This window comes from Rhinolophus sinicus, chromosome 2 (assembly GCF_057876585.1).
Source record: "Rhinolophus sinicus isolate RSI-liver-muscle chromosome 2, RSI-T2T, whole genome shotgun sequence".
NCBI classification, from domain to species: domain Eukaryota; kingdom Metazoa; phylum Chordata; class Mammalia; order Chiroptera; family Rhinolophidae; genus Rhinolophus; species Rhinolophus sinicus.
Genome location: NC_142502.1, coordinates 68,506,041 through 68,531,842, shown reverse-complemented (window position 1 = coordinate 68,531,842; position 25,802 = coordinate 68,506,041). Strand labels below are relative to the sequence as shown.

Here is a 25,802-nt window from a genome sequence, read left to right as displayed (position 1 = left end):
TGCCTGTGAACCTGTTTTTTCCTTTTGTAAATCCTGTAATTTCCTGAGCCAACATAGTGGCCTTGAATTGTTCTGTTCCTACTCCTGGCATAATCGAAGATATCCCATGACATCAGTTTTTCCTTTCTGAGCTCCAATAGCCTGTTTACAACCCTCATTAGCATTTTCATAAGCCATAATTTGTAAAATTATATCTGCTGCTGGAGAATTAGTCACCCGTTTGTTAATAGCTTCTTGTAAGCGAGCGATAAAATCTGAGTAAGGTTCCTGTGGACCATGTAAAATCTTCTGGAAAGAAGATGGAGCTTTGCCTTCCACCTCTATCTTTTTCCATGTCGTCAGGCAAATCTGTTTTGATTGATCAATAGCTTGGTCTTCCATCCCCAATTGATCTTGTGTATCTACCCAATCTCCTTTTCCTAATAATTGGTACTGAGTGATATCAAGATTACAAGTTTGATTATGTCTTCCCTGAGTCTCTGTACCATCAATCCACCAGGTTTTGAATTGTAAAAATTGAAAAGGGGCCAGACAGGTTTTTGCTAACGCATTCCAATCTACAGGAATCAGCCGATTGCCATCAGCAATGCCTCTAAGGAGGCCTACAGTATAAGGTGAAGTAGGTCCAAATTGCAAAACTGCCTGTTTTAATTCTTTGAGTAATTTGAAAGAAAAAGGTTCATGAACTGCCTCCTGAATCCCGTCAGGGTGTTCTTCAGTAGGGGCTTCGCGTTCCCTAATGACTACAGGGAAGGCCAAGGCATCTACATCCCCTTCTAACCTGGCCTGGCGTATGCCATGCTCTGTGGCTGATAATGAAGAGCATGTGCCCTTTCTTAGTGTGGGAGGTACACTTTTGGAAAGAAAAGGATTGTTATTTTTCACTACTGATCTTGAAGGCCCCCACATCTGTTCCCTAAAGGAAGGCGGTGGTGAAGGTAAATGAGACAAGCGTGTGGGAGCAGGACAATTGTCCTTTAAACAGTCTCCCAAGTTTGGATATAATGATTTTGGGACTTCATCTTCTCTATCCTCCCTCTCCCCTATCTGGTCCTCTATCTCTCTTTCCATCTCCTCCTCTGAGTCTGTCTGAAGAGGTTCCAAAGCTGAATGAACTAGTTCCCATGTTTCCCAGATTGAATTGGGCAAAGAAACCCCTTTGGAATGTAAGTTACGGAGGTCTCGTCTGACTTCCTCCCATTGATCTAAATCAAGTGTTTCAAGGTTTGGAAACCAGAAACAATGAGTTTCAGTCACCTTAAGAAGTTCCTCTACTTTCTTTTCTGAGGTTTTATGTTTTCCCTTCTTAAGTTGTTTAAGCAGGCAAATATAAGGTCTATATTTACTCTCAACATTGCCCATGTTAGTAAAAGAAAAGAGCAAAGAAAAGAGCTTTTACTTCAAGTTCACTCTGATGCTTGTCTGGCCGCGTCCCTCGCGGGACTTGAAGGTCTGTCTTGGCTATGGTTTACTTGTATAAGCCCCGAGCCTGGTTGGCTAAGCACCGGATCACCATTTTGCCTTATGATGTGACCATGAAACTGCAGATTAGAGCCCATACAAGCTCCGTAGCCGAGGCCGTGGAGCTAAGATCAATTATTCACACAATCACACTCTCACATACAAAGGGGTTTAGTAAGTTTTTTTCCAACTCCCCTTTTCCTTGGTTAAATTCTCCGGGACCTTCCCTACCTCCTTATTAGGTAGTTGTCGTGATGGATGCCCGGGGTCCTTGCAGTGACTCCACCGGTTAATGTCGACTTGTAGTCGTCCTTCCCTCCTCCAGCCCCATGTTGGGCGCCAGATGTCATGTCCAGTGCAACACGGGCAGTAAGAGAATGAGAAGGGGCGGCAAAGGGTTAAAAAAGAAACAAAAATCAAGAAATGTGTGCAATAGGGGCCAAGGGTCTCACAGCCTCAAAGGACTGAGAGCCCCGAATCAGGCCACCTTGTGGCTTTTATTGATGTACACACAGGAAGTAGCATTGTTTTCTCCGCGGTCTGTGAGTCTCATACATCATACCAAAAAACTGATTCAAACTAATCACCCGTGCCTACAAGCAGCCAGAAACGAAAGTCCCAGGATGTCTTAATAATTGTGGTATGTGCCTCCCCAGGGAGAAAACCTTTATGCTGAAACTTATTGATAAGAATAGAAGGAGAACTGATGTTATCACATCATTGAATCACTTCCTAAGCAGGTTGTGGGAAGGAATATAGCCACATAGGCAGAAGCTCTCCTTAGACGGGGGAAGGTGGGGGGCCGTGCCCACCTCTATCGACCCCGTGAGTTCTCCAGGTGGTCCCCACGTGACTGCCTGGCTTAGGTCTTTCTCCCCGTGGAGAATCTTACCCGTCATTGGCTATCCAGCCATCTTTTGGGGCCAAACAGGGAGACATAAGGTGTGAAACAAAGTCCCTGAAAGAGTCTCTGTGAGACTCTTCTTTCTTTAGGGGTAGGCACGATGGGACAGACGGTTAGGCTGCTGCATGACAACATTTCCCAAAGTCACACAGTGTGTAAATAGCATCCCAGATTCCAGGCCAGGCCTGCCATACGCCCATGTCTTTGCTCCCTTCATCACCCCGTGTTGCTCTCCAGGAACAGCAAATCTGGGCCTCTCCCTGCTGTTGATTTCAGGCATTGTATATATGTGTAGACTTGTTTATTCATTCATTCTATGCATTTTGTTTTCTCCTGGATGCCAAACTTTGCTAGGTGCTTAGGGATATGGAGATGGGCCTGTCCTCAGGGAATTTGAATTCTAGTGAAGGAAATGGATGAAAAATAGCAAGTAAATGCCTACTTAAATCAATCCTAATTGCTGTACACCATCTGATGGAAGGAGGGTGATAGAGATGTGACAGCCCCTAAGAAGAAGTAACATTTAACCAAGCTTTAAAGGGATCAAAAAGGAGTATTCACGGAGGTGTGAAGTGGGTGCCAGGCAGAGGGATCGGCTTGTGTGAACATACTGAGGTGGCAGGGATCTTGGTTTGGTAGACCTGAGAGAACACTCGAGTGGTGAGCTTTGGGGACAGTCATGCAGAATGGGACTAGAGGTGGACAGTGATGAGATCAAACAGGGCCTGTGGACATGGAGAGGATGGGGCTTTATTCCAGGTTCAGTCAGAGGCTCTTAAGGACTTTGAGCAAAGGAGTAATTGCTTTTTAGGACTCACATTACAGCATTGATGAATGACTTGGAGGGGTAAGGGTGAAAGAGTACAAATGAGGAGGCAGTACTACGGAAGAAATGTTTGTGTCCCTCCCAAATGATGTTAGAGCCCAAATCCCAATGTGAGAGTATTTGGGGATGGGGCCATTGGGAGGTAATTAGGTCATGAGGGTGGAACCCTCATGAATGGGATTAGACCCCTTATAAGAAGAGACCCCAGAGAGATATCTCTTTCCCTACAATATGAGGACACAGCAAGAAAATGGTTTTCTGCAAACCAGGAAGAGGGCCCTCAGCAGCAACTCACTTTGGTCCTGGAATTCCCAACCTCTACAAAGAACAATGAGAAATAAATTTCTGTTGTTGAAGGCACCAAATCTATGGTATTTTGTTATAGCAGTCACCTGAGCTGACTAAGGCAGTTTTCTGGATCAGGAAAGAGATGATGAACTCTGGAAATAGGAGATGGTAGTGCCGGATTTTAAGCTGCATTTTGGAAGTAATGTATTTTGAAGTAGGATGTGACGGATTGGATGCAAGTAATGAATAAAAGGAAGACATTCAAGGATGCCTCCTTGCTTTCTGTCTTGGACACCTGCGTGGAGGGTAGTGCTGTTTGCTAAGATGTGAAAGTAGCATCTTGGGCATAGACTTCCAGAGTTCAGTTTTGTGCTTGTTGAGTTAAAAAAACCCAAGACACCCAAGTAAGGAATGGCTGACTGTTGGATATAAAAGTCAAGAGCTCTGAGGAGAGATCTGGATTGCAGATACCCATTTGGGAATCACAAGCATGTAGATGGGTTTAAAAACCATTTAGAGATGGAATAGAGAAGGTGCCAGAAAAAGGAAGGGAGGTACCATCGCTTGTCATATCTTGACCAACGTTACCCAGTGCCCTGACAGGGGGAACCCAGGGACCCTAGCCACAGTCTCTTCAACTTTCAGGCTTTCTTAGGACCTCCTATTTTGGTGACTCCCTCATTCTACCTCCACCCTAGCGCTGTTTACTTTCTTCCTGTTCATGGATATGCAGTATATACTGGCACCTTAAAAAGGCATTTATGCTTATCAATTCTTTATTTACATTTTAATGTAAACTGTTCTGTCCCTGATATTTTGACTCTCCTTGAAACTTGCTTTATAAAGTTGAGGTTGGGACTCTCTTTAATAGGGATTAGAGTGGGATAGAGAATTCATACATGGTACACAGAAAGAGATTCCTGGAAAATAGGGTGTCTGGAGGGGTGGAGGAGGTTTTTTTTTGGGGAAAATAGGTAGTTCCGTAGGCATCTTTCCATTTCACAATGCCAGACTAAGCCCCTGAAATCATTCATCATCATCACGCTTCCACAGGCATATACTGACTGTAATGTGTGTGTTAGGCATTGTGCTAAATGCTATGGTTCCTTAGGAATACGATGAGGAAGTGCCATATGTGATACACAGGTGTGTAGCAAGGACAAGGCAGCTCAGAGAGGGATCAGTGCTAGAAGTGTTGGCAGAAACTTGTTTTCGGAAAGTAAACTCTAATTTTCCATATCATAGCTGTGTATTTTTATTTGTTCGGGGTTTAACTACAAAGACACTTACTTTTGACATGTCCTACTGTGGTCCTTATTTATTTCTGGAGACTGCTGTTTGGGACCTATTTACCCCTTTTGTCTCAAGTGCTCTGGAAGGTCTCTCTCCCTTCAACACTACTGCCTACTGAATAGTTATTCAAAATAAGTGAACTCCATCAGACTGTTATTGCAATACCCCTCTCCCCTGTCCCGTTTCGCCTGCAGTCTAAGTCCGTCTTTGAATTGTGACATTGGTAGCTCTTTTTTCCTACCCCATTGCTTTCTCTGGGTTGATTAACAATTTGCTTTGTGTATTTTTTATCTTTAATGAAAGAGCTGCATGTATTTATCTGTTAAGCCATTCATTCAACAAATATTTATTGAGTGCCTACTACAGTACATGTCTGATGTAAACACCAAGCATATAGCACTGATCAAAAGCAGATAAGAATCCCTGCCCTCTTGGTACTATGTTCTATTGTGTCCCTTCCATTTCAACAACATCCGCGTTATCTTTGCAGCAGTGATGATGACCTAGTTATTCATGATGCTCTACTTAGGACAATTTCAAGTGAGCAGCTGAATTCCAACCATGAAGTTGTTTTACCAGTGGGTACCCATTAGCTTGTGTCCTTGATTTGGGTAATTGCGCTGCTGTGTATATATTTTTATGTTTGTTTTGTTACAACTTTTAATCTTGAAAAGAAGAGTTGTCAGTCTGGTTTTGAAATTTAGCAGCCATTTATAAACACTGGCATTGTATGATTTGGCAGCTGTGTTTAGTAATTTTTGAGTGGTTTTCATAGACCACTTTTTCTTTTTTCAGGTCTTACCAGTGGCACAGCTTTGGTTAGACGTGCTACAATTGTGCTTATCTTATGAGGGAATACAGGCATATTTTATCAATGGTCTTTGGTGTAACCTACAGGAGAATAAGTAATTTTAAGGAAATTAAATATTTAAAATGATCTTACTTGTGAATAACTTGTGATTTATTCCTGACCAATCCACAAGTCATACTGCAACTTTAAAAGAATCAAAAGTAGATGTTACTGTATTAAAAATTGTCATTTAAAACTTTTAAAAGCATCTAGTAGAATAATAGTTAATCTAGAACCCTAAAATTTTGAATATATTTGAAAACAAGTGTTCAGGAGTAAAAGTTTATACACTCACATGGAAATATGACCTTTAAATGCCCTTACTTGTAAATTATTTTCAATATGAGTAAATTCTTTGTGGTTATCAGGCAATACTTTTCAGATTAACTTTGTATAATTTTTATTATTAAAGTCTACTGAACATTTGTTGAGCAGTAGTGAAATAAGATATCTCGGGGACATTCAGTTTTAATTCTAATGGTCAGCAGACCTGACATAAATACCAGATTAGATGTTAAGGCATTTTCCTTCTCCCTAGGTTCTTGACTATGAAAATCCTAATAGACAAAAATCTTACTTTAGGAAATATATGAAATAAGAAAAAGACTATGAATATCATGGTGGTTGGGAAAAAGGTTTACCCTAAACTATTACATCTGATGTTGGACACTCTTAAACAATTTAAAGAGTTTTTATAGACTGGAGAAGAATTTAAGGAAAATATCTATTAAGTGATATAGCCGTAGCCTAAAGAAAAATAAATTATGACGTGATCATGAACATGTGTGATTGTGTTTCTTTTGACATAAGTGGTCGAACATAAGTGATTTTCTTGAATAAATTCCTGTGATCCCCACCAGAAATAAGAGTAGAAATAGGCCTTTATTCTGCGCTCAGAACACAGCAGGGCAGATCTGAGAGGGGATTGCCAAGACCTGAAGCCTAGGCATTCAGCAGTGTTATGGGTCCAGAGAGACGTCTGAAGCCAGAGCAGGCAGAGAATCAGTAGCCCGGTTGTCAGTAGATAATGGAAGATTTAAGATGTCAAAGGTCAGAGTTTGCCATGGAGTCTTAGGAAGAAGATGGGGCTCCAGGAGAAAAGAGCGGCCGCTGTCTCACCGCCAGAAGGTCAAAGGCAATAGCAGCAGCTGTTGTGACCTACCCTGGGAATTAGCCCTTGGCTTTGGGATACACCAGGCTACTGAGCAGCACAGAGGTTAGATAGGGCAGTGGTCAGGGTAAGCGGCAGGTTTTGAAAGGATTTGATGTCAGCGTGGCTATGGGTTAAAGTGAGCATCAGTGCATATGGGTCAGGAGTGGGTCTGAAGACTGTGTCTGTGGATCAGAGAAGATCCAGGCAGAAGCCTTTCTCCGTTCTGAGCAGTGCTTTTGGAGAGGAGTTGACCTAAAGCTCTAGGATGACTGCAGGCACTGGGCAGCATTGAGGCTTCAATCATACTTTTAAAGCCATGATGTTTCTGAATTTCAACATCTGGAACTTTATCAAATAAAGCTTTATTCCCTTTAGAATAAGGCCCAGGTCAAGATGAAGGACACAGACAAAGTCCAGAATCTAACAACGAATAGCTAATATTTATTCAGCACTCACTGTGGTAGGCGTTGTTCTAAGAGGTTACATACACTGTTCCATTTAACCCGCCCAGTAACCCATGTAGGGAGACAGAGGTTGGCGTGCAGAGATTCTGACTTGAGCAGTGAGATAATAGGAAGAACCAAGTCTGATGTGCTTAGTTAGGCAGGGCATTCTAGTATTCTCCAGATACCAGCAGTTCTGGGTACTAAAGTTTAAGGTTGCCTTCCTCATTGTTTTATGGCCCATGACCATTTGCTTTCATTGGCATATTTAACACATTCCACCGGTCATGTGCATTTTTTATAGCTTATGTTTCTAACACCCGTTAGGGGATCTTCCTAGACCACTCTTACTCGGGATGGTTCCCTTTTCTGATTTTCTAGAACTTTTATTTATTGTCTATATACATTTGGTCATTTGATTATATTCCTTCTTTTTTTGTACTCTTTTTAAATTGTTTAATATATGTAAATTTTGCCTCATCAACAAAACTCTTGAAGTCTGTGTTGCTTTCGTATCTTCCACAGAGCCATCATCATTGTACATAATCCAATAAATTCACATATTCTATACCTTTGTACCTTGATTAATCAAGTTGTAATCAACTGTTAAGAAATGGGTTATTTTTATATATTTTTTAATGTATGAAATGTTACTTAAAAAAAAAATTGTTTTCACAGGGCAAACTCAGAAAATGAATCTTTTCCAAGCAGTAACAAGTGCCTTGGATAACTCACTGGCCAAAGATCCTACTGCAGGTAAACTTCCTTTGTGCTTGATTGGGGTGGCTGTGCTACTTCAGCGTGGAAGATTTGTTGGAAATATTTGTCTAGAGCTCAGTGGTTAACATTATATCTACCTTAAATGCATAAAAGACCTGACCAAATGATTATGGTTACAAAATTAAATTATTAACACTTTTTTTTGTTTTTTGATCCACTCATTGCAAGTTAGTTCTCATGTATATCTAACATCATCATGTTAGTATGTGTGGTTCTGATATTAATATCTTCTGGATTATTACTTACTGTGTACTCCTAGCATATAGAAAAAATGGAAAATACTACTTCATTCAGCTTTGTATTTATAAAATCAAGATTTGATTCTGTACTTCCCTTTAGGATTCATTGTCATCTTGTAAGATTTTTTGGGGGAATAACTTTATAAGTAATTTAACCTTTATTTTACCAATTAAATTATTGATATAAAAACAGCTGTCCTGCTGTATTCTTAATTTAATTGGCTTTACTTCATATAAACATATATAAACATACAACAAATTTAGAAAACATACAGCATATGTGCTACATACAGAGGGTGCCAAAAAAAGTATACACATTTTAAGAAAGGAAAACTGTATTAAAATTGTAATAGTCAATATATACCAATAACGTAAGATGAATACAAATCACATTTGACTTCTGCAATTACAAGAGGTGCTCAAAGTGGTTACCATCAGCGTCCAGACACTTCTGATTATGGTGAACTACTGCTTGGGCAACGTTGACACATGGCACCCATGTTATATATATAATACCTTGGGTTTCTACTTGAGAATCTCTAGTTTAAGATGTAGTGAAAAACAAGTTATCTTTTAGGAGGAAGTGAGAGCTAGACTAATGGATAATTAGACCCTGCATTGCTTTGAATGCTGTCTGAGAATGATTGCTCTAGATGAGTAGAGAAGGGCCAGTTATTTTCCTTGGACCCATAGAGCTGGTTAGGTGCATTAATGTAACTAGAAGTTAGCACTATGAATTCCCATTGTTTTATTTTCTTTGTCTTACTTCAGAGCTCCTCGCAATTTGTACCTATACTGTTCTTTTCCTTGCTGACTGTCCCATCATGCTTGCCTTCTTTCTCTTTCACACATTCTAAGTCACTTAACTGTGACTGTTCTCTCAGCTTGGCATGTTTTGCCTTCAGCTCTTCCAGTTGCTGACTCTCATTGTATAATATACCACGTATAAAAAAAAATCCCCCAAAACCATTGGCCAGGGACTCAGGAGCCTGGAGTGTGAGTCATGGTTCTGCCTCTTGCTTTTTGACTTGGCAAGTTACTTTGCTAATCCTCTGACCTCATTCTTCATGGTAAAACAAGATTAGATTCTGGATCAGTGGTTCTTTCTCAAAGGGTGTGATTTTAATCCCCTCTCCTCTTTATGTCTAGAGACACTTTCGGCTCTCACAACTGTGTGTGGGGGGGACAACTGTCATCCATTGGGTAGAGATCAGAGATGTGATATGCTGCTGTGTATCTACAACGCACAGGACAGGCTGCTGCACTAAAAGAATTATCCAGTACACAATGTCAATGTCAGAATTGAGAAACTTTTATTTGGATCTATGGTCCATTTCTGTTTTTTGATTTAAAATAGAAACATTTAACTTACTTATTTCTCATTATTACTGTCATTTAGGGCTTGCTAAATAAATTTTTTTTTTAAACATTGTTTTTCAGTAATATTTGGTGAAGATGTCGCCTTTGGTGGAGTCTTTAGATGTACTGTTGGCTTGCGAGACAAATATGGTAAGTGAATATCTTTATATATGAATAGTATTCCTGTAGCACTTTTACTTAGATCTTGAGAATACAAAATATGCCTGTTACATTGTTGGCCATATCCTTATTGTACAAATGGGTTCCTTTTCATTTCCATAGCCACCCACACAATTCTTTGGCCTACCTTTCTCCAAATGTGCTCTAACTGTAGTATCCCTCTGATCTAGTTCACAGTACACGTATTATCCAAAATAATCTTCATTAAATGTGTTGTTTATCATGTCATTCATAGGTCCAGTAATCTTTGATAACTTATTGCTGCCTGCCTTAGCCAAGTTTAATTCCATTGCTTCTAGTTCAAGATTCTGTCCTATTTGCCTCTGTTAATAGGTTTCGTCTTTATTACCTATATTAGTCAGTGTTCTCCAGAGAAATAGAAGCATTAGGATATATCTGTATATCTATGTACTTCTGTGTATGTGTATATGTATGTACATATACATATATATATAATATATGTACATACATATATAATATATTATATGTATCTATATCTTCGTGATATAAGAAATGTCCAAACCTGTAGAGAATGTTCATAAAAATTTATTTGAGCCAAAAAGAGAATACACCTGGAAGCAAGATCTCAACAGATTGAGATAAATGTTTCTGAGAATAACAGTTTGTAGCTTCTTTTGCATTTGAAATTAGGTAGGGAATGTAAGAAAGAGTACACGGAGGTGGGAGGAAGCAATGTGGAGGATGAGATTACAGAATAATTGACAAGATTATGTGCTCTCTTGGGGTCTCTGAAAGGGTATTTCAAAGGTGTGCTAATCTAGATGCATGAAACAATGGACTGGGCTTGCTTAAGGCAAAGATAAACCTTTTGCTAAAGAAGTTATAGACCTGGGGCTGACTACCCACCATGGCCTGCCCAGTTAGGGATTTATGATCTGATCATCCTGTGAGATTACTTTCCATAGAAACCCCTTTTTGTTCACTGTCTATTTGTGTGTGTGTGTGTGTGTGTGTGTGTGTGTGTGTGTGTGTGTATATATATATATATATACCTACCTATAAAGAGACAGAAAGAGGGAATGAGTAATAGATTTATTTTTTTAAGGAATTGACTCACACTATTGTGGGGGCTGACAAGTCTGAAATCTGTAGGTCAAGTCAGCAGGCTGGAAACCCAGACAGCGTTTTTATATTGCAGTCTTGAAGCTGAATTTCTTGTGTGCGAAACCTGTCTTTTCTCTTAAGCAAGTGATTAGATGAGGCCCATACACATAATGAAGGGGATAATCCTCTTTACTGAAAGTGTACTGATTTAAATGTTAATCACATGTAAAAAAATACCTTCACAGCAATACCTAGACTGTCATTTGACCAAACAACTGAGTACAGTTGTCAAGCCATGTTGACACATAAAATGAATAATCACATTCCCATTCTTTTTCTTTTTAAAGAAGAAGTTCCTTTTTCTAAAACTTTTATTTATTTAAGTGTATTTTTCCAGAACCCATCAGCTCCAAGTCAAGTAGTTGTTTCAATCTAGTTGTGGAGGGCGCAGCTCACAGTGGCACCTGTGGGGATCGAACTGGCAACCTTGTTGTTAAGAGCACTGTGCTCTAACCAACTGAGCTAACAGGCCGCCCCCACATTCCCCTTCTACATGTTTCATTCCAGCTGATGGCTTGCGATCGATTTCTGCCTCATGCTTTCACTCATTTCATTTGACTCAGACTTAAAACTATCAGAATGCATTTTGGCCCATCCCAGCATTCTCACTCCTGACTTTCTATGTAAGGAATGTTGCAACCCCTTATCTTGAGGGCTGCCTTGAGGATGCTTTTGACCATTTATATCTTCTCTCAGTCTTATCTAATCTGGCAAAACAGTTAAATTTAGGGGGAGGTATTGATTATGTCCTTTCTTACCTTTGACACTGCCCTGTAAAGCTCCTGTGTGCTAGCAGAGTAAGTGGTGAGGATCTTTAAGATGTTTTTTTCTTTTTCTTCTTGTTCCACTCTCCTCTGAATCCAAGAAACCATAGTGTGTTCCACCTCACTTAACAGGAATTCCCAGGTAGTTCTTTTCCCTTCCTTTTATAGCAGGTTGATTTCCTGGGTCCTGCCCCTTTGCTTTTGCCTAGCTGTCTATTTTTTCTCTCCACGCCTCGCCTCGCCTCGCCTCGCCTCGCCTCGCCTCTCCTCTTCCCTCTCCTCCCCTTCCCTCCCTTCTGGTGTACAAAGCAATGTAATAGTTTACACCCTTCACAAAGTGATAACATCCCCCGTCTACTACCCATCTGACAATGTATATAGCTGTTACAATTCCGTTGACTCTATTTCCTGTGCTGTACTCACATCTCATGAGTCTCTCTCTATATATATTTAATTATAGTTGACATTCAGTATTGTTCAACTTAAGCTTCAAGCATATAGCATAGTGGTCAGACATCTACACAGTCCATGAAGTGGTCTCCCTAATAAGACAAGTGCCCATCTGACACCCTACATAATCTTTACAATGTTATTGATTATATTCCTCAAACTCTCTTTCATATCCCTGTGACAGTATTGTAACTACTAATTTGTGCTTTCTGATCCCTTCACCTTCTCCCGCATCACACCTACTATCTAGCAACCGTCAATTTTTTCCCCCAGTAGCTGTCTATTTCTAACAGCCGTTTATAGTTTGAGATAGTTGGGCCAATTTCAACTACCTCAAACTATCTCAATTAGTTCCAGCTAATTTAGACTCCTATAAAGTTTAGATCTTTTTTTTTTTTTAAAGTAAAAACCTTATACATTTGATTTCAAAAGTAATGCCTATGCATTGTAGAACATTTGGAAAATATAGAAAAGCATAAGGAAGGAAATAAAAAATTGCCTGTACTTCCAGAGCTAACCTAGAGAAAACCCCTATACGTATCTGGGTATAGACACTTCTAGACTATATTCGAATATATTTGTAAATATTACCTAATATTTAAAACATAGAATTATACTTTCTGGTTTTTTCTTAGGATCTTCACCTCTGCTTACATTGTCCTTCTGTTCTTGCATGCTGTCGCCTTTATCCATTTGAGCCTTTAGCATATTAGTTACAGTTGTTTTAAATTCCTGGTCTGATAGTTCCAATATCCTTACACTGTGTGGATCTGGCGCTTGCTCTGTGGAGGGATCTGGCCCACAGTCAGGTGAGCAGGCAGGCAGCCAAGGTGTCCCGCCTTCTTGGGACACTGTGTGCGTGACAGCAGCCTTCCAGAGGATTTCTCCCGTGGAATGCTCTTTGTTTTGCTGTGCCTATATAACCTTGCTTCTTCCCTGCCTGCGGGCAGATCACTACCCCTCCTGCTGCCACCAGAGACTCTCCCTGGTCTGTAAGCCTCAATAAACCTATATCTCCCTCTGTCATGCGGGGGACCCTGCTTGCTGCGCCATTTGTCGTGCCGGGCGGCCTGCGGGGTCTCTGCTCCCACTCCCCACACAAGAACGCAGGACATGGTGAGGCCAAAAAGGAACACCCACGGAGCCATAGGTAGGGGAGTCATACCACTATATTCTTTCTGGCAGCACTATACTCTCACCGGAGGCTGGATCCACACTGTCCGCAAACCGCCATCTACACTTGCCAGCCCAGCCGCCATCTTCTTGCTAGCCCCCATTCTCTCTCTCCTCCCTTCTCTCTCTGCTAGCATAGCCACAGCAGTTATATTAGTGGCCAATGGCTCACTGGTTACAGCTGACGGCCAACTAGCCACAGCTGATGGCCATGCAATCACAGTTGGCCATTTACTACCTGAGCCAGCACCTGTCTATGTGAGGCCGAGAGCCTGGAAACTACTTTCTGGGGCTCTGCCCCCACACCCTCTCAGCCTCCTCGTATGTTCTTTGCACTTGCAGCTTCTCAGGCCCAAATCTGGGAACACCTCCGACTCAGTCCGAACACTGTGTCTCCTCAAATTGTGTTTTGTTGTGCCTTGTAACTTTTTCTTCATAGCCAGACATGATGCACTGGGTAAAAGGAACTGCTGAAAATAGGCGGTTAGGGATGGGGTGGTGAGGTGTGTGTGTGGGAGGCTTTCTACAGTCCTATGACTAGGTCTCAGCCTTTTGGGGAGCCTGTGCCTCTGGACTGTGAATGTCACAAGTGTTTCTCAAATTTTTCTTCCCCCTGAGATGGGACAGGATAGCTAGAGTGGGCTGGAGTTTGGCTATCGCCCTTCCCCCAGGTCAGTTAGCTCTGATAATACGCAGCAGGCTAGGCTCTGGTGAACAAGTTTCACCTGAGGGCAGACTTTAAGATGGGTGTGCTCTGGCGTATTTAAGTATTTCAAGTGCTTGTCTGTTTCCCCTGCTGAGAAGTGTTTTTCTCTGATGTTTCCTATGGGAGCCTAGTTGAACACCTGCAGGTAAGCCTCATGAATTTGTGGGGCCTCACTATCACTGGGTCCCCTGGAGTGTTTAACTCTCAGGCTTGTCCACACTGAGCCTCCAGTAATTCGTCATTGCAGTTCGGGTTTTCCTTCCTGGCACTGGTTCCTGCAGTGCTTTCAGCTCCTGGGTCTCTGCTCCTTTAAGTCGAGATTCCCTGTATTCCTGGGTCTGTCTCTCCAATCTTGGGGGTAGTGGTTTGCTCTTTGTCCTCCCCTCTCTTATGGCTCTAAGAAGATTTTTCGGTCTGTTTAGCTTTTGATTTCTTGTTAGGACATAGTGGCGACTTCCAAGTTCCTTAACCTGTGGAACTGGAAGCCAGAAGTTGAATTATAGTTTTGTAACTTGTGTGCTATGTGCCAACGAGTCCGCTCCGACTCCTGGTGATTCTGTGAATGAGTGATGTCCAGTGTCCTGTCCCCAGCGGCCCTGCTCAGCTCCTGGAGACTCAAGCCTATGGCTTCTTTTATGGAGTCAAGCCATCCCATATTTGGTCTTCTTTTCCTGATGCCTTCTGTTTTTCCCAGCTTTATTGCCTTGTCTTTACCTGGTGTAGCTATGCTGCTGAGCAATTGTTAGCCTTCACTATTCCATCTTGCCCGAGCCGATGCTTAGAATACCATGTGCGTATTTAAGCTAGTGAGTCTTCTGTTGGTTGTCTCATTCAGGTTCTCATCCATGGTGCTCTTCTGCTCTGACTGTACCCATTCCGTCGGGGGCATTTCATCCATGTCACCTACTGCTCACACATCAGTGACTTCCGAATTTCTGTCTCCTGTCTAGACCTCTGGCCTGAGCTTCCGATCTGTATACTCAATATACCTTCACCTTAATGTTCCAGTCACTTCAAAGTCAGCATTTCCACACTTATATTTTCAAATTCAGCTGAATTCATTATATCTGCCCAGCAGATCCATGCCTCCCGTTACATTTTCTATCTTGGTGACCCTACCACCATCCATTTGGTAACCTAAGCCAGAAACTGGGGAGATCCTAGTCTCTTCCTTTTCTCTCATTCCCCACATCCAACTGAGTCCTACAATTTTATCTTCATAGTTTGTCTTTAATATGACTTGTTTTTTCCATTCTTGCTGCTCTGGGGTCTCACTTTAGATTCTTAATCATTTCTGCTTGGACAGCTTTATCATCTTTTTTTTTTTTTTGTAATCACCTTCCCTCTGACCTGTTCCCTGCTACTGTGTTTCCCCAAAAATAAGATCTAACCGGAAAATAAGCCCTAGCATGATTTTCCAGGATGACATCCCCTGAACATAAGCCCTGATGCATCTTTTGGAACAAAAATTAATATTAGACCCTGTGGGGGCAGAGCCCCAGAAAGTAGTTTACAGGCTCTCGGCCTCACGTGGAGGAGTGCTGGCTCGGGTAGTAGATGGCCGTCAGCTGTGGCTGATTGGCCGTCAGCTGTAGCCAGTTAGCCAATTAGCCGCTAATATAACTGCTGCGGCTACGGAGGAGAGTGGAGGAGAGTGGAGGAGAGTGGAGGAGAGTGGAGGAGAGTGGAGGAGAGTGGAGGAGAGTGGAGGAGAGTGGAGGAGAGTGAAAGAGAGTCGTCGGTGGGTTGCAGACAAAACGGACAGCAGGTCGCACGTCCAGTGAACCCAGCCTCCAGTGAGACCGTAGTGGTATGACTCCCCTACCTATGGCTCCGTGGGTGTTCCTTTTTGGCCTCACCATGTCCTGCATTCTTGTATGGGGAGCGGGAGCAGAGACCCTGCAGGCCTCCCTGCACGACAAATGGCGCAGCGAGCAGGGTCCCCCGCACGACAAATGGCGCAGTGAGCAGGGCCTCCCCGCATGACAGACTCGGTCATATTTTCAGGGAAACGGTATCTTGCCATTGTGATCATTCTGCAACACACATTTCTTGGTAGAGTATACGAAAGACTTTGCGATCTGGCCCCCCACCTACCTACCTGATCGCATTTACTTTTCTTTACTAAATATTCACTTCCTAAGACCCCCTGCTCCCCTTTTTTCATCTTTCTTCCTTTGCACATGCCATTTGGATCTTTCTCTCCTATCTGATTAACTAGGAAATTATTTCACCTTCAGAAGTTTCCTCTATAACGCTCCTCCTGAAACCCACCCAGGCACTGCTTTACCATTGTTCAGATTTCACAAGTTATATTGTAATTGCCTTTCCACCATATCTGTGCACCAGATAACTTCTCAAAGGCAACAGATATTTAAATCAACTGTGCATCCCTGGCTTTTAATATAGTGTCAGGCAGTACTTTTTAAAATAAATGTTGTTGAGTGAATGTACCCTTCACTGTCTCACCAAGACAATGGCCTATGGTCTCAGAAGGGATTTCCTTATTCCCCTTTAATGACTTTTTTGTGGGTCTGATGTTCTTAAAAAAAGGTTAAAACAGGGAAAAACTAGCTCACTTGCAAAAGTCCATTACTCTTAGAGGACACCTGCAGACTTATGTCTGCCTGACTGGGGGGTGAGTTAATTAACAGCTCTTAGCTTTATTGTCAGCAATGTGTGAATTTTGACTACTTTAGGACTATGAATTCAAATTTTGAATAATTCCAGGTTGATCAATAGGAACAATTAAATCACCACTACTGTCTCTAATGAAACGGAGTGAACTTCAGTTTTCAGGAGTGAAGAATAAAGGAAATGGTGAAGAGAAATGTATTAAAATAGAACTTATTGCCTATTTAAAAAATAGCACATACTTTTTAAAAATAATTCTCTGTCCTTTTGAGTATAGCTATACGGAAACATGTCCACTTAACATTCTTTTCTTTGAAGTTAAAATCATTAATTAAAAGATTGTATTGCTATAGTTGAATACATTGCGTAAAATGGCATAGCAAAGACAACGTTTTGTGAAGGTTTGATTAGTTTTCTCAGGAGAGCTATGCTGAGAGGGAAGGGATCGCAGTCAGTCAGTAGGTGGCAGCCTACACTTTGAAATGAGACTGTCTCTGTTGTCATTGTATCAATACAAAGGAACTGCGGAGAAGCATTTTAAATTCCATCAGAAGGGAGAATCTGAAGGATTGGGGGTTACTAATATAATACTGTAAAGCCGAATACTACTTAATACAAAAAACAAGGAAGAAATGCATAATTAGGGGCAATGCTATTAAAAAGGGAGATCGAGTTCTTTTGTGTTCCAGATGAGTGTGGGTTTACACCACGAAAGTGCTTTTCTCCTTCCTTGTCCTTTGATAGAGCAAAATAATAAGAGTGCTTTGAAAATACAGTAGTTTCCCCTCATCAACACATTGTATACCAAATGGCAGCTTAAAATTTTTTAGGCAAGGAGATCCCTTGATCAGGGGTAACAATTGGAACTACAGGGGAAGCCTGGGAATAGAAGAGGGCAATGAAAGGGAGTTGATTTTTAGGGGCTGTGTGATTTTTATATTCCGTATCACACATGCTTTCATTTATGTTATGAGACAGATTCCACGAGTCATATACTAAACCTGTCCTCATATGGTCATCCTCAGTGTGATAGAGCATGCGTGTATTTTAGTCAAGTAAGACTTTGGTATGTCAGGGTCAGGAGCTGTTTTTATTTAAAACTACACTGTACATATTTGAATGTTGCTGGGCAGTGGCTCATAACACTATATTTTGGTCCACTCATTGGAGGAAACTTAGGTGTGAGAATAGGAACAGCTGAGGACTTGCTGAATTAGCCTACAGGCCTAAATATCTGCCTTTTCCTGGGATTGATGTTTTTCCATTACTGTATTCATTCCTCTACACCGCAACTGCGGCCTGTCGTAGCAACTTGGGAAAATGAATATAACCACGTCTTATGTAAACATCATAGAAATTATATAACCAGATACTTTACTACACTGAATTCAGGAAGGGAAACTAGGACGGACGGAGAAAGCGAGTTTTCATGTATAATATGCCAGTATTTGGGAGTCGACTCTCGGTCTCATTGTTCTCATCAGTAAAGTGAAAGGAAAGGACCAGATGGTCCTCACAGACACACGTTTAGGTAATGTTTGTGCTTTTATTTATTTTTAACAAGTGGAACACATTGGCTTTATGCTTTGATTTCCTTTACATTTCGAGATTTTGTAAGTAGAACCATGGGAAACCTTAGGCACCTCATTTTCTCTTATGAAATCCCCTTTCCAGTGTAATTTTTAAATGTGGGAGCTGTAAGCAAAATCCTTTGGTAAGTCTCTTATACTTTCACATGAATTATGAAACAACACCAATAGAAAGTGACTTTCCATGTATGTTCCTGCTGTAAAACAAGGGTTCCTTGGGTGATTTGCTGTCTGAGTTCTATTGAAGAATGGCAATCTGTAGGGTAGGGTATGATCTCTGAGCAGGTGGAACGAATTTTACTGAAGAAAAAAACTTTTATCAGTTAGTGACAGTTCTTCAGGGAAATGGAATATTTCGTTTATTCCCCCAGTTGAAGTGTATGCATTTGACTTCAGAGCATATTGAATACCAGGTGTAGTTTGTAAGATAACTTTTCCGTGAATTGTGAAAAAGGTATTACGAAGATGGTGTAAACTTTCTTCCAATGTTTTTAAAGAGTTGCTAGTAGCTTTAAGTGTTTTCTTCCTCAAAGTCAGGCACTTGAAATTGCTCCTGGTATTACAAGGCCCCTCTGTTTTCTAAAAGTGCACGTGGTGGAACTACCATGTTTCCCTGAAAATAAGACCTAGCCAGACAATCAACTCTAATGTGTCTTTTGAAGCAAAAATTAATATAAGACCCGGTCTTATTTTACTATAAGACCGAGTCTTATATAATATGATATGATATGACATGACATAATATAATACCTGGTCTTATTTTACTATAAGACTGGGTCTTATAGTATATATAATATTATATAATTATATAATTATATATAACATAATATAATTATATAATTATATATAATACAATAAAATAACCGGTCTTATATTAATTTTTGCTCCAAAGACTCGTTAGAGTTGATTGTCTGGCTAGGTCTTATTTTTGGGGAAACACGGTACATGTAAAGTCCATTATTATTGTGCCCTTTTTTAAATCTCTTCCTTTTTATCCGATTGAAGGAGTTATCTTAGAAAATGGGACGCAAATAGTGACATGTACTTCATTTACGTTAGTTTCCCTTATATATTGCTTTGATAGTCCTTTTGTAAATTTTACTCCAAAAATAGGGGAAAAAAAGATTTTAGAATCTACTAAAATTAGAATCGGTATAAATGGTTACTGTATTTCGATTTCTCTAAAAGTCAAAATGAGTATCCTCATAGTTGGGATGTTGACCAGTGGCGTAACAAGTAACACTTAAGGAAATAAGATTATTTAATATATTTTATGGGATAGCAGAGCTGGAGAGAAATTGAGGATATATATCTAGTCCAGTGCTTCTCAACTGGGGGTGATTTTTGCCCTCCTGGAGACATTTGGCCATGTCTAGAGACATTTTTGGTTGTTACAACTGAGGGTTGCCACTGGCATATAGTGGGTACAGGTCAAGGATGCTGACCTATGATGCACAAGTCAGCCCTCTCCCACCAAAGAATTATCTGGCTCAAAATGTTAGTAGTGCCAGGATTGAGAAACCTTGATCTTGTCCTTTACTACGTGATACAGAAACTGAAGTTCTGAGAGGTTAGATGTTACCAAGTTGCCCCGTGGCAAGTGAATAAGCCAGACTCTAGGCTCAAGCTTCCTAAAACACAGTGCTGGGCTCTTTAAACTACATTGTTTTTCCTTCTTATAAAGGAACAAATCATTTATATAAAAACATAAGGACTATGTCATTGAATTTTAATAAACAAAGTTCAAGGGTTTTGATTATTCATGGAGTAAGAAGAAGTTAGTCACTAGTAACCCATATTAACTTTATAAAAAAAAAATTCTCTTTTTGTGATTCTTTTGTGAAGAAATTTTTTGATTAGTATGAAGTTGTTTTCGGGTAGCAGCTGCTGCTTTGACTAGTAGTTTTTCCCTTAGTTTATTAAACAATACATGTTAGAGCTGCCAACAGGTGTTCTCTCTGACATTTTAAGCATCAGAGTATAATGCCCTTAAGCCAGTTTTTCTCAACCTTATTTGACAATGGCAGGCTTTTAGAATTATCAAATGTGAGCACCTATAGTGTTTTAGCAGATAGGCTAGGACTAAAGTAGACCAGGAAAAATGTGTCTATAGGTCATTGTAGTCAGAAAGTATAAAATTGATTCATATGTCTTTTTTTAAATTAAATTTAAAAATTTTTAAATTAAAAAATTTTTAAATTTAAAATTTTATTGGGTGACAATTGTTAGTAAAGTTACATAGATTTTAAATGTACAATTCTGTATTACATCATCTATAAATCACATTGTGTATTCCCCCAGCATCAGTTCTCCTTCCATCACCATATATTTGATTCTCTTTACCCTCATCTACCACTGCCTCCTCCTTACCCTCTGGTAACCACTAAACTATTGTCTGTGTCTATGAGTTTTTATTTCTTCATTTGTTTGTCTTGTTCCTTTGTTTTCAATTTTGTATCCCACATATCAGTGAAATCATATAGTTCTTGACTTTTTCTGTCTGACTTATTTCCATATGTATTTTTAAACATCACGATTAAGAATTAGAAAATGAAACCATATTAAAAACAATATATATTAAGAGAGAGTAAAAGATTTTTTGTTTTACATTTTCACTATGAAGTATGACATACACATATATCACACATCCATTTAATATTAGGTACTATGATGTTGCTATGTTGGTTTCCCAAATGTAGTGTGCCGAATCTTAAGAAAATTCTTTTTCAGCCTGGTAAATTTAACAGGGAAGAACACAAACTTTTTCTTTTTCCTTCAGTATTTAGTATTTCTTGAATTAGAATGCATTAGACGTGTTTAATTGTTTTGTTTTGGACAGTTCACTTTACACTTTTTTACACATTAAAGCCAGTGATTCCTTCCTTTTTGTGTTTTTTTTTTTTTTAAATGTATTCAGAGTTGCTTGTTTGATTCAAATATAGTTTTGTACTGTAGGATTTTTCTTTTTAAACTCTAAAAATTATCAGGGCTGAAAGGGTATTAGTATAACAGTTTTAGATAGACAGTTCAGATTGCTCAATATCTGAATTCTTAGATTCTTCCATTCTGTATTTTGTTCGTCTTGAGAAAACAGGTCACAAAGTCTATCAAATTATCAGTGAGAATGCTGTTCCTTCTAGAAGTTGCATGCCTGATGGCCATGCAGCTGGCTGGCAGATTCGTGTTGACATTGTGCTCGGGTATTGGGCTGATGGTGTCACTTACCTGAAAACACTTACCAGTCTTAGAAGGTTTGAATCTGAATGTGTAGGTTATTACAAGCTAGACATCCTGTGCTCTGATTCTAACTTGGAATTCCACTGTGTAGCACCTTCAATACAGTAATAAAGTCACATAATAATTGCATTTACCAGGAAAAATGACTTTTCCAGTCAAATTGGGAGTAGCCAGTAAAAACAGCCCCGCTTGGAGAACAGCATTAATGTCATTTGCCAGATATTTGTTAAGCGAGATCTGCTATGTAAAGTTAAAGTCTTAGAGGATTGGAGCACAGTATTTTGTTTTCTGTTCCCATTTAGTGTAGATGAGATTTCTCAGTTGCTTTGATTGGCAGAGGGGATGAGGGATCCGTTAGGTAAAGGTTGGCACATGTCATGTGCTAAGGAATCGCTTGGGAAGCTTGTTGGACAAAACGTTTTCAGTTTCCTAGTGAGCAGCTACACCCAAGGCAGCTTTAGCAATGAAGTGCTTGACCTTCTCTGGTGGCATCCTGCCAGTCCCCCCAACCCATCCCTCAGGTCATCTGGCTGTCCCCCAGAAGTGGTGGCATCTGGCCAACCTTAAATTAGCCAAAAGATTCTTTTCCTGTAGTTTTGGCTCCCAGACACTCAAGCATCATTGGTAATAAAGGATTTCTCCTCATCTCAGTTTCTGGGCAGGCTGTTCATTTAACCCTCATCTTTTCCTCTTTTGGTGTCTGCCAGCTTGGAGTCCAGCACAAAGACGCTTGGTTCTAAGCCAAAAGGGAAAACACACAAAACAGTATTACATTCTTAATTAATTGAGATCCTGTAGACTCTGAAGTTGATCATTTCATTCTTGAAAAAGTGGAGGTTCTTTAAAACTAAAAAGGAAACTTTTATATCACTTTAGGAACACGTTAATTCTTAAACCAAGGAACATATTAAATGGCATAAACCCATTACATCTATTGAAATCTAAATTAAATATCAATAGGGTACACATGAAAGAGAAAAGAATTCTACAGCATTTTCAACAAAATCCTGTTACCCTTAACTCAGTCATTTGCCTGAAAAAGGCACCCTTTCTTTTGTTAAATAAAGATTCTGTGGAGTTTCTGCCCAAGGACCATTTAGCTTTTAATTTTATATATATATATATATATATATATATACACACACACACACACACACACACACACACACACACACATATATATCAAAGATGGTTAGAACTCTAGTCAAATGTTTAACTCTTTATGTAAGAAGAGAAAAATTATATTGTGGTATACAATTATTTGCTCTAGTGCTGTTCTCTTAAATTGCTTTATTCATCTCACAGTCTTCTGAAAGTGAATCAGGAGGGGAACCAGGATGTGTTTTGTGCGTCTAACCTATCTGGCCTCTCCTGATTACTCTCAGATACATGGGTGCAGAATTTGAGCCAAATGGTCTCAATGAAGTATTCCCCTCATTTAGTTCTTGCCAAATTACCTTTATTCGCCCTCATATCTAGTTCACACTATTTCTTTCTTCAGGCATGGGGCAGAAGACAGATCACCCTCAGCTTTAGTGCCTGTTAACGATTTCAGTAAAGTAAAATTTCAGTAAAATTTGTTTCCTAGGCTAGGTGTTCCTTGGCTGTCAATAGTCATTTCCCTAAGGTAACAACAGCCAAGTTACTGCACAATCTTTCACTCTTTAAATTTTCTCATACCCGTATAGTGCTACTGCTGTCACTTATTTCCACCCCACATCCCATTTCTCTCAGAATAATCTCCATGTTCCAAGGAATTACAGGATCAGAGAACAGATGTCGTTCTTTTTAAGAGTTGTAGGTAGATCCATGACCTTCGGGGGAGAAGAACCTAACATATCAGGAATTTCTTGCTCACTTTTATTTTTGTAGGCCCCCTTCTGGTATTTGTTTCTATTGGTGGTCTCTAGTGGGTCTTTGTTCAACAGCTTGAGCCTTCCTCCCTAATTTCTGCTAAAAGGGAAAGGATTAGGTCCAGTTGTTAGCATGTAATGTATTTTCTCCCTTCCAGACCACATGGACTCTATTTTTCTCTAGTGGATCCCTTTTGTGGAGGCTTTAGCAATTCATTACTGTTTTGATTTGCCTGTCCTTTTCTCACCATCACTGTGTGTGCAGTCGTAACTAATGTCCATCCTCTGGCGAACAGCCCCCTGCAAGGAAATGAAGAGGCCTCTGCTGATGGTACAGTGACATACGGATCTATGGTCTCTGCCTTTGCTGACATTGTGGTATCAGGGATGCTCAAGGTGACCTTACTCTTCATCAATTCCCTCAAACCACCTCATGCATATAGAATATCTAAGTAAAAACAGCAGGCGAGCTATGAAAATGTAAGATTCAGACAAGCCATCTGGCTTTAGTCGCCAATTAGAATGCTTCCCCTAAGCTCCTCCTACATTACATATTCTAGAGCTTCTGCTGCCTGGCAAGTCCATCAGTTTCTGTGTGGGTCAGTTTTATAGTTTCTGCAGAACTGGAAGGTTGCCACTGAAAATAGCCCTGTGTCCATTCAAGCATATGATTGCTCAGCCAATTGGCTCACAAGTAATGAAGGGGTAATGAAGGCAGCCATGGGCTGACGTGTACTCAATAGAGAAAGGCTGGCATTGACGGTTACTATTCCCACATTGACCAGTGGACACAGGAAGTGGATAATTAATACGAAAGCGTCATGTGAAAGGTAGAAAAAATGTCCCCGGACTTTGTCTTGGGCTAAGGCACTTTAGTATGTCCTGGGGATTACTCAGGTTATTTTCCTGGTAAGAGACCAATTTATTAGGCCTAAGAATTTGCTAGAGATGCCATCCTAGGAAGATAGTTGCCTTTCAGTTGTGTGTGTGCGCACGCATATGTGGGGTAAGTGTTTGAAATAGGTCTCTATGTAGAGACATCATGATTCACTTCATAGCACTGCTTCTTGGCCTTGACCGTATGTTGCAATACTGATGCTTAGGTCTCACTCGAGGGGTTCTGAGTTACTGATCTGGTGTGTGGCCAGGGTGTTTGAGTTTTAAAAGGCCCCTCTTCCCCCTCAGGTGATTCAAATATGCAACCAAGTTTGAGAACTGCTCTAGAAGGTATTAAAACTTTTAAGATGTGGTCCTTGCCTTTAAGGAAATCTCAATACACTTGATAGACCAAAGCATATGGTAAGTAAAATAACAGTACAATGATGAAATAACAAAATAAAACTATGTCAGGAGTGACCAGGAACTTTGCTTCTTTTATGTAAGCCGGAATTTAAATGACACGGTGAACTAAATTGTGCATTGAGAGTTTTGATGAAAACAGCATCTAAAACTTGTGGAAAAAGAGACAATTGAACATAGATATCCACTAAAATGTCAAGGGATCTTCTTTTGTAAGGGTCTAAATCCACAAGGATGGGGAGAATGGAACTATAGACAACATGAACAGAATGTTGGAAGCTGGAAGATGAAGGGCTTAATAGGATTGGAAAAATCCTATTGGCAGTGGGGCAGCCAAGAGTCAGCCTAGTTTATGTCACAATTACCCAAAGGCTCAGGAATTGGCAACATCAAGTACCTCTGGGAATAGGGGTGAAAAGGGGTGGGGCTCTAGAATAAGGAGAATTGGTTTAAAGTCTTAAAGAAGCCCTCAGATTTCCAGCTTTCTTTCACCATCTGGCAGAATACTGGAGATTAATTCTCCGTGGAGAGGGCAGTTATTAACCCATCTAGAGATAAGAGAGGCAGAGAAATGTAGTCTTTATTCTGTGTGGCTATGTGCTCAGCTGAAACTGGGTTTCTGTTACTGTAGAATAATGAGACAATGAATAATGGGGGATAATTAGCAGTCAGTACTGCACTCACATATATATATATATTTGCTACATTAGTGTAATATTAGTAACGATAGTGATGATAATAGCAGCAAACTCTTAACATTATTTTATACATGCCCAACACTCATATAGGAACTTTACAGAATCCTCACAATCCTGTGAAATTAGTTCTGTTATCCCATTTTTGCACATGTAGAAAGTAGGGCACAGAGAAGATAACTTTCTCTAGGTTTCAAACTAAAACCTGGCCTAAGACCTCACTCATCTTTCTGTGATTAAACCTGACATTGTGATTAAGTTTCAGAAAAACCTGATTTCTAATGTTTAATGTGTTGGTTGTGTTCTCTTTGGAAAAAAATTGTTATACTGATATGTATGCTTCATAAATGTAAGGAATTATTGCTAGTTTCATAAAACTATTTTCTGTTTGTACAAATTCAAATAACAGAATACAATAATTTAACAGTTGACGTCTATTAAAAGTTTTAATTTTTTTCTATTTAAAATGGGCTCCTGTAAAAGGGGGCGGCTCGTTAGCTC

General features: G+C 40.1%; 1 protein-coding gene across 5 annotated transcripts in view; it reads left to right on the top strand.

Annotated features, from left to right (window-relative positions):
- BCKDHB (branched chain keto acid dehydrogenase E1 subunit beta) overlaps positions 1 to 25,802 on the top strand; it is a 219,477-nt gene that overhangs the window by 12,403 nt on the left and 181,272 nt on the right. For all 5 annotated transcript variants that reach the window (XM_019729566.3, XM_074333225.2, XM_019729567.3 and 2 more), the window contains exons 2-3: positions 7,897 to 7,974; positions 9,678 to 9,746. In XM_019729566.3, the coding sequence (XP_019585125.1) occupies positions 7,897 to 7,974; positions 9,678 to 9,746 (147 nt within the window). The remainder of the gene's footprint in view (positions 1 to 7,896; positions 7,975 to 9,677; positions 9,747 to 25,802) is intronic.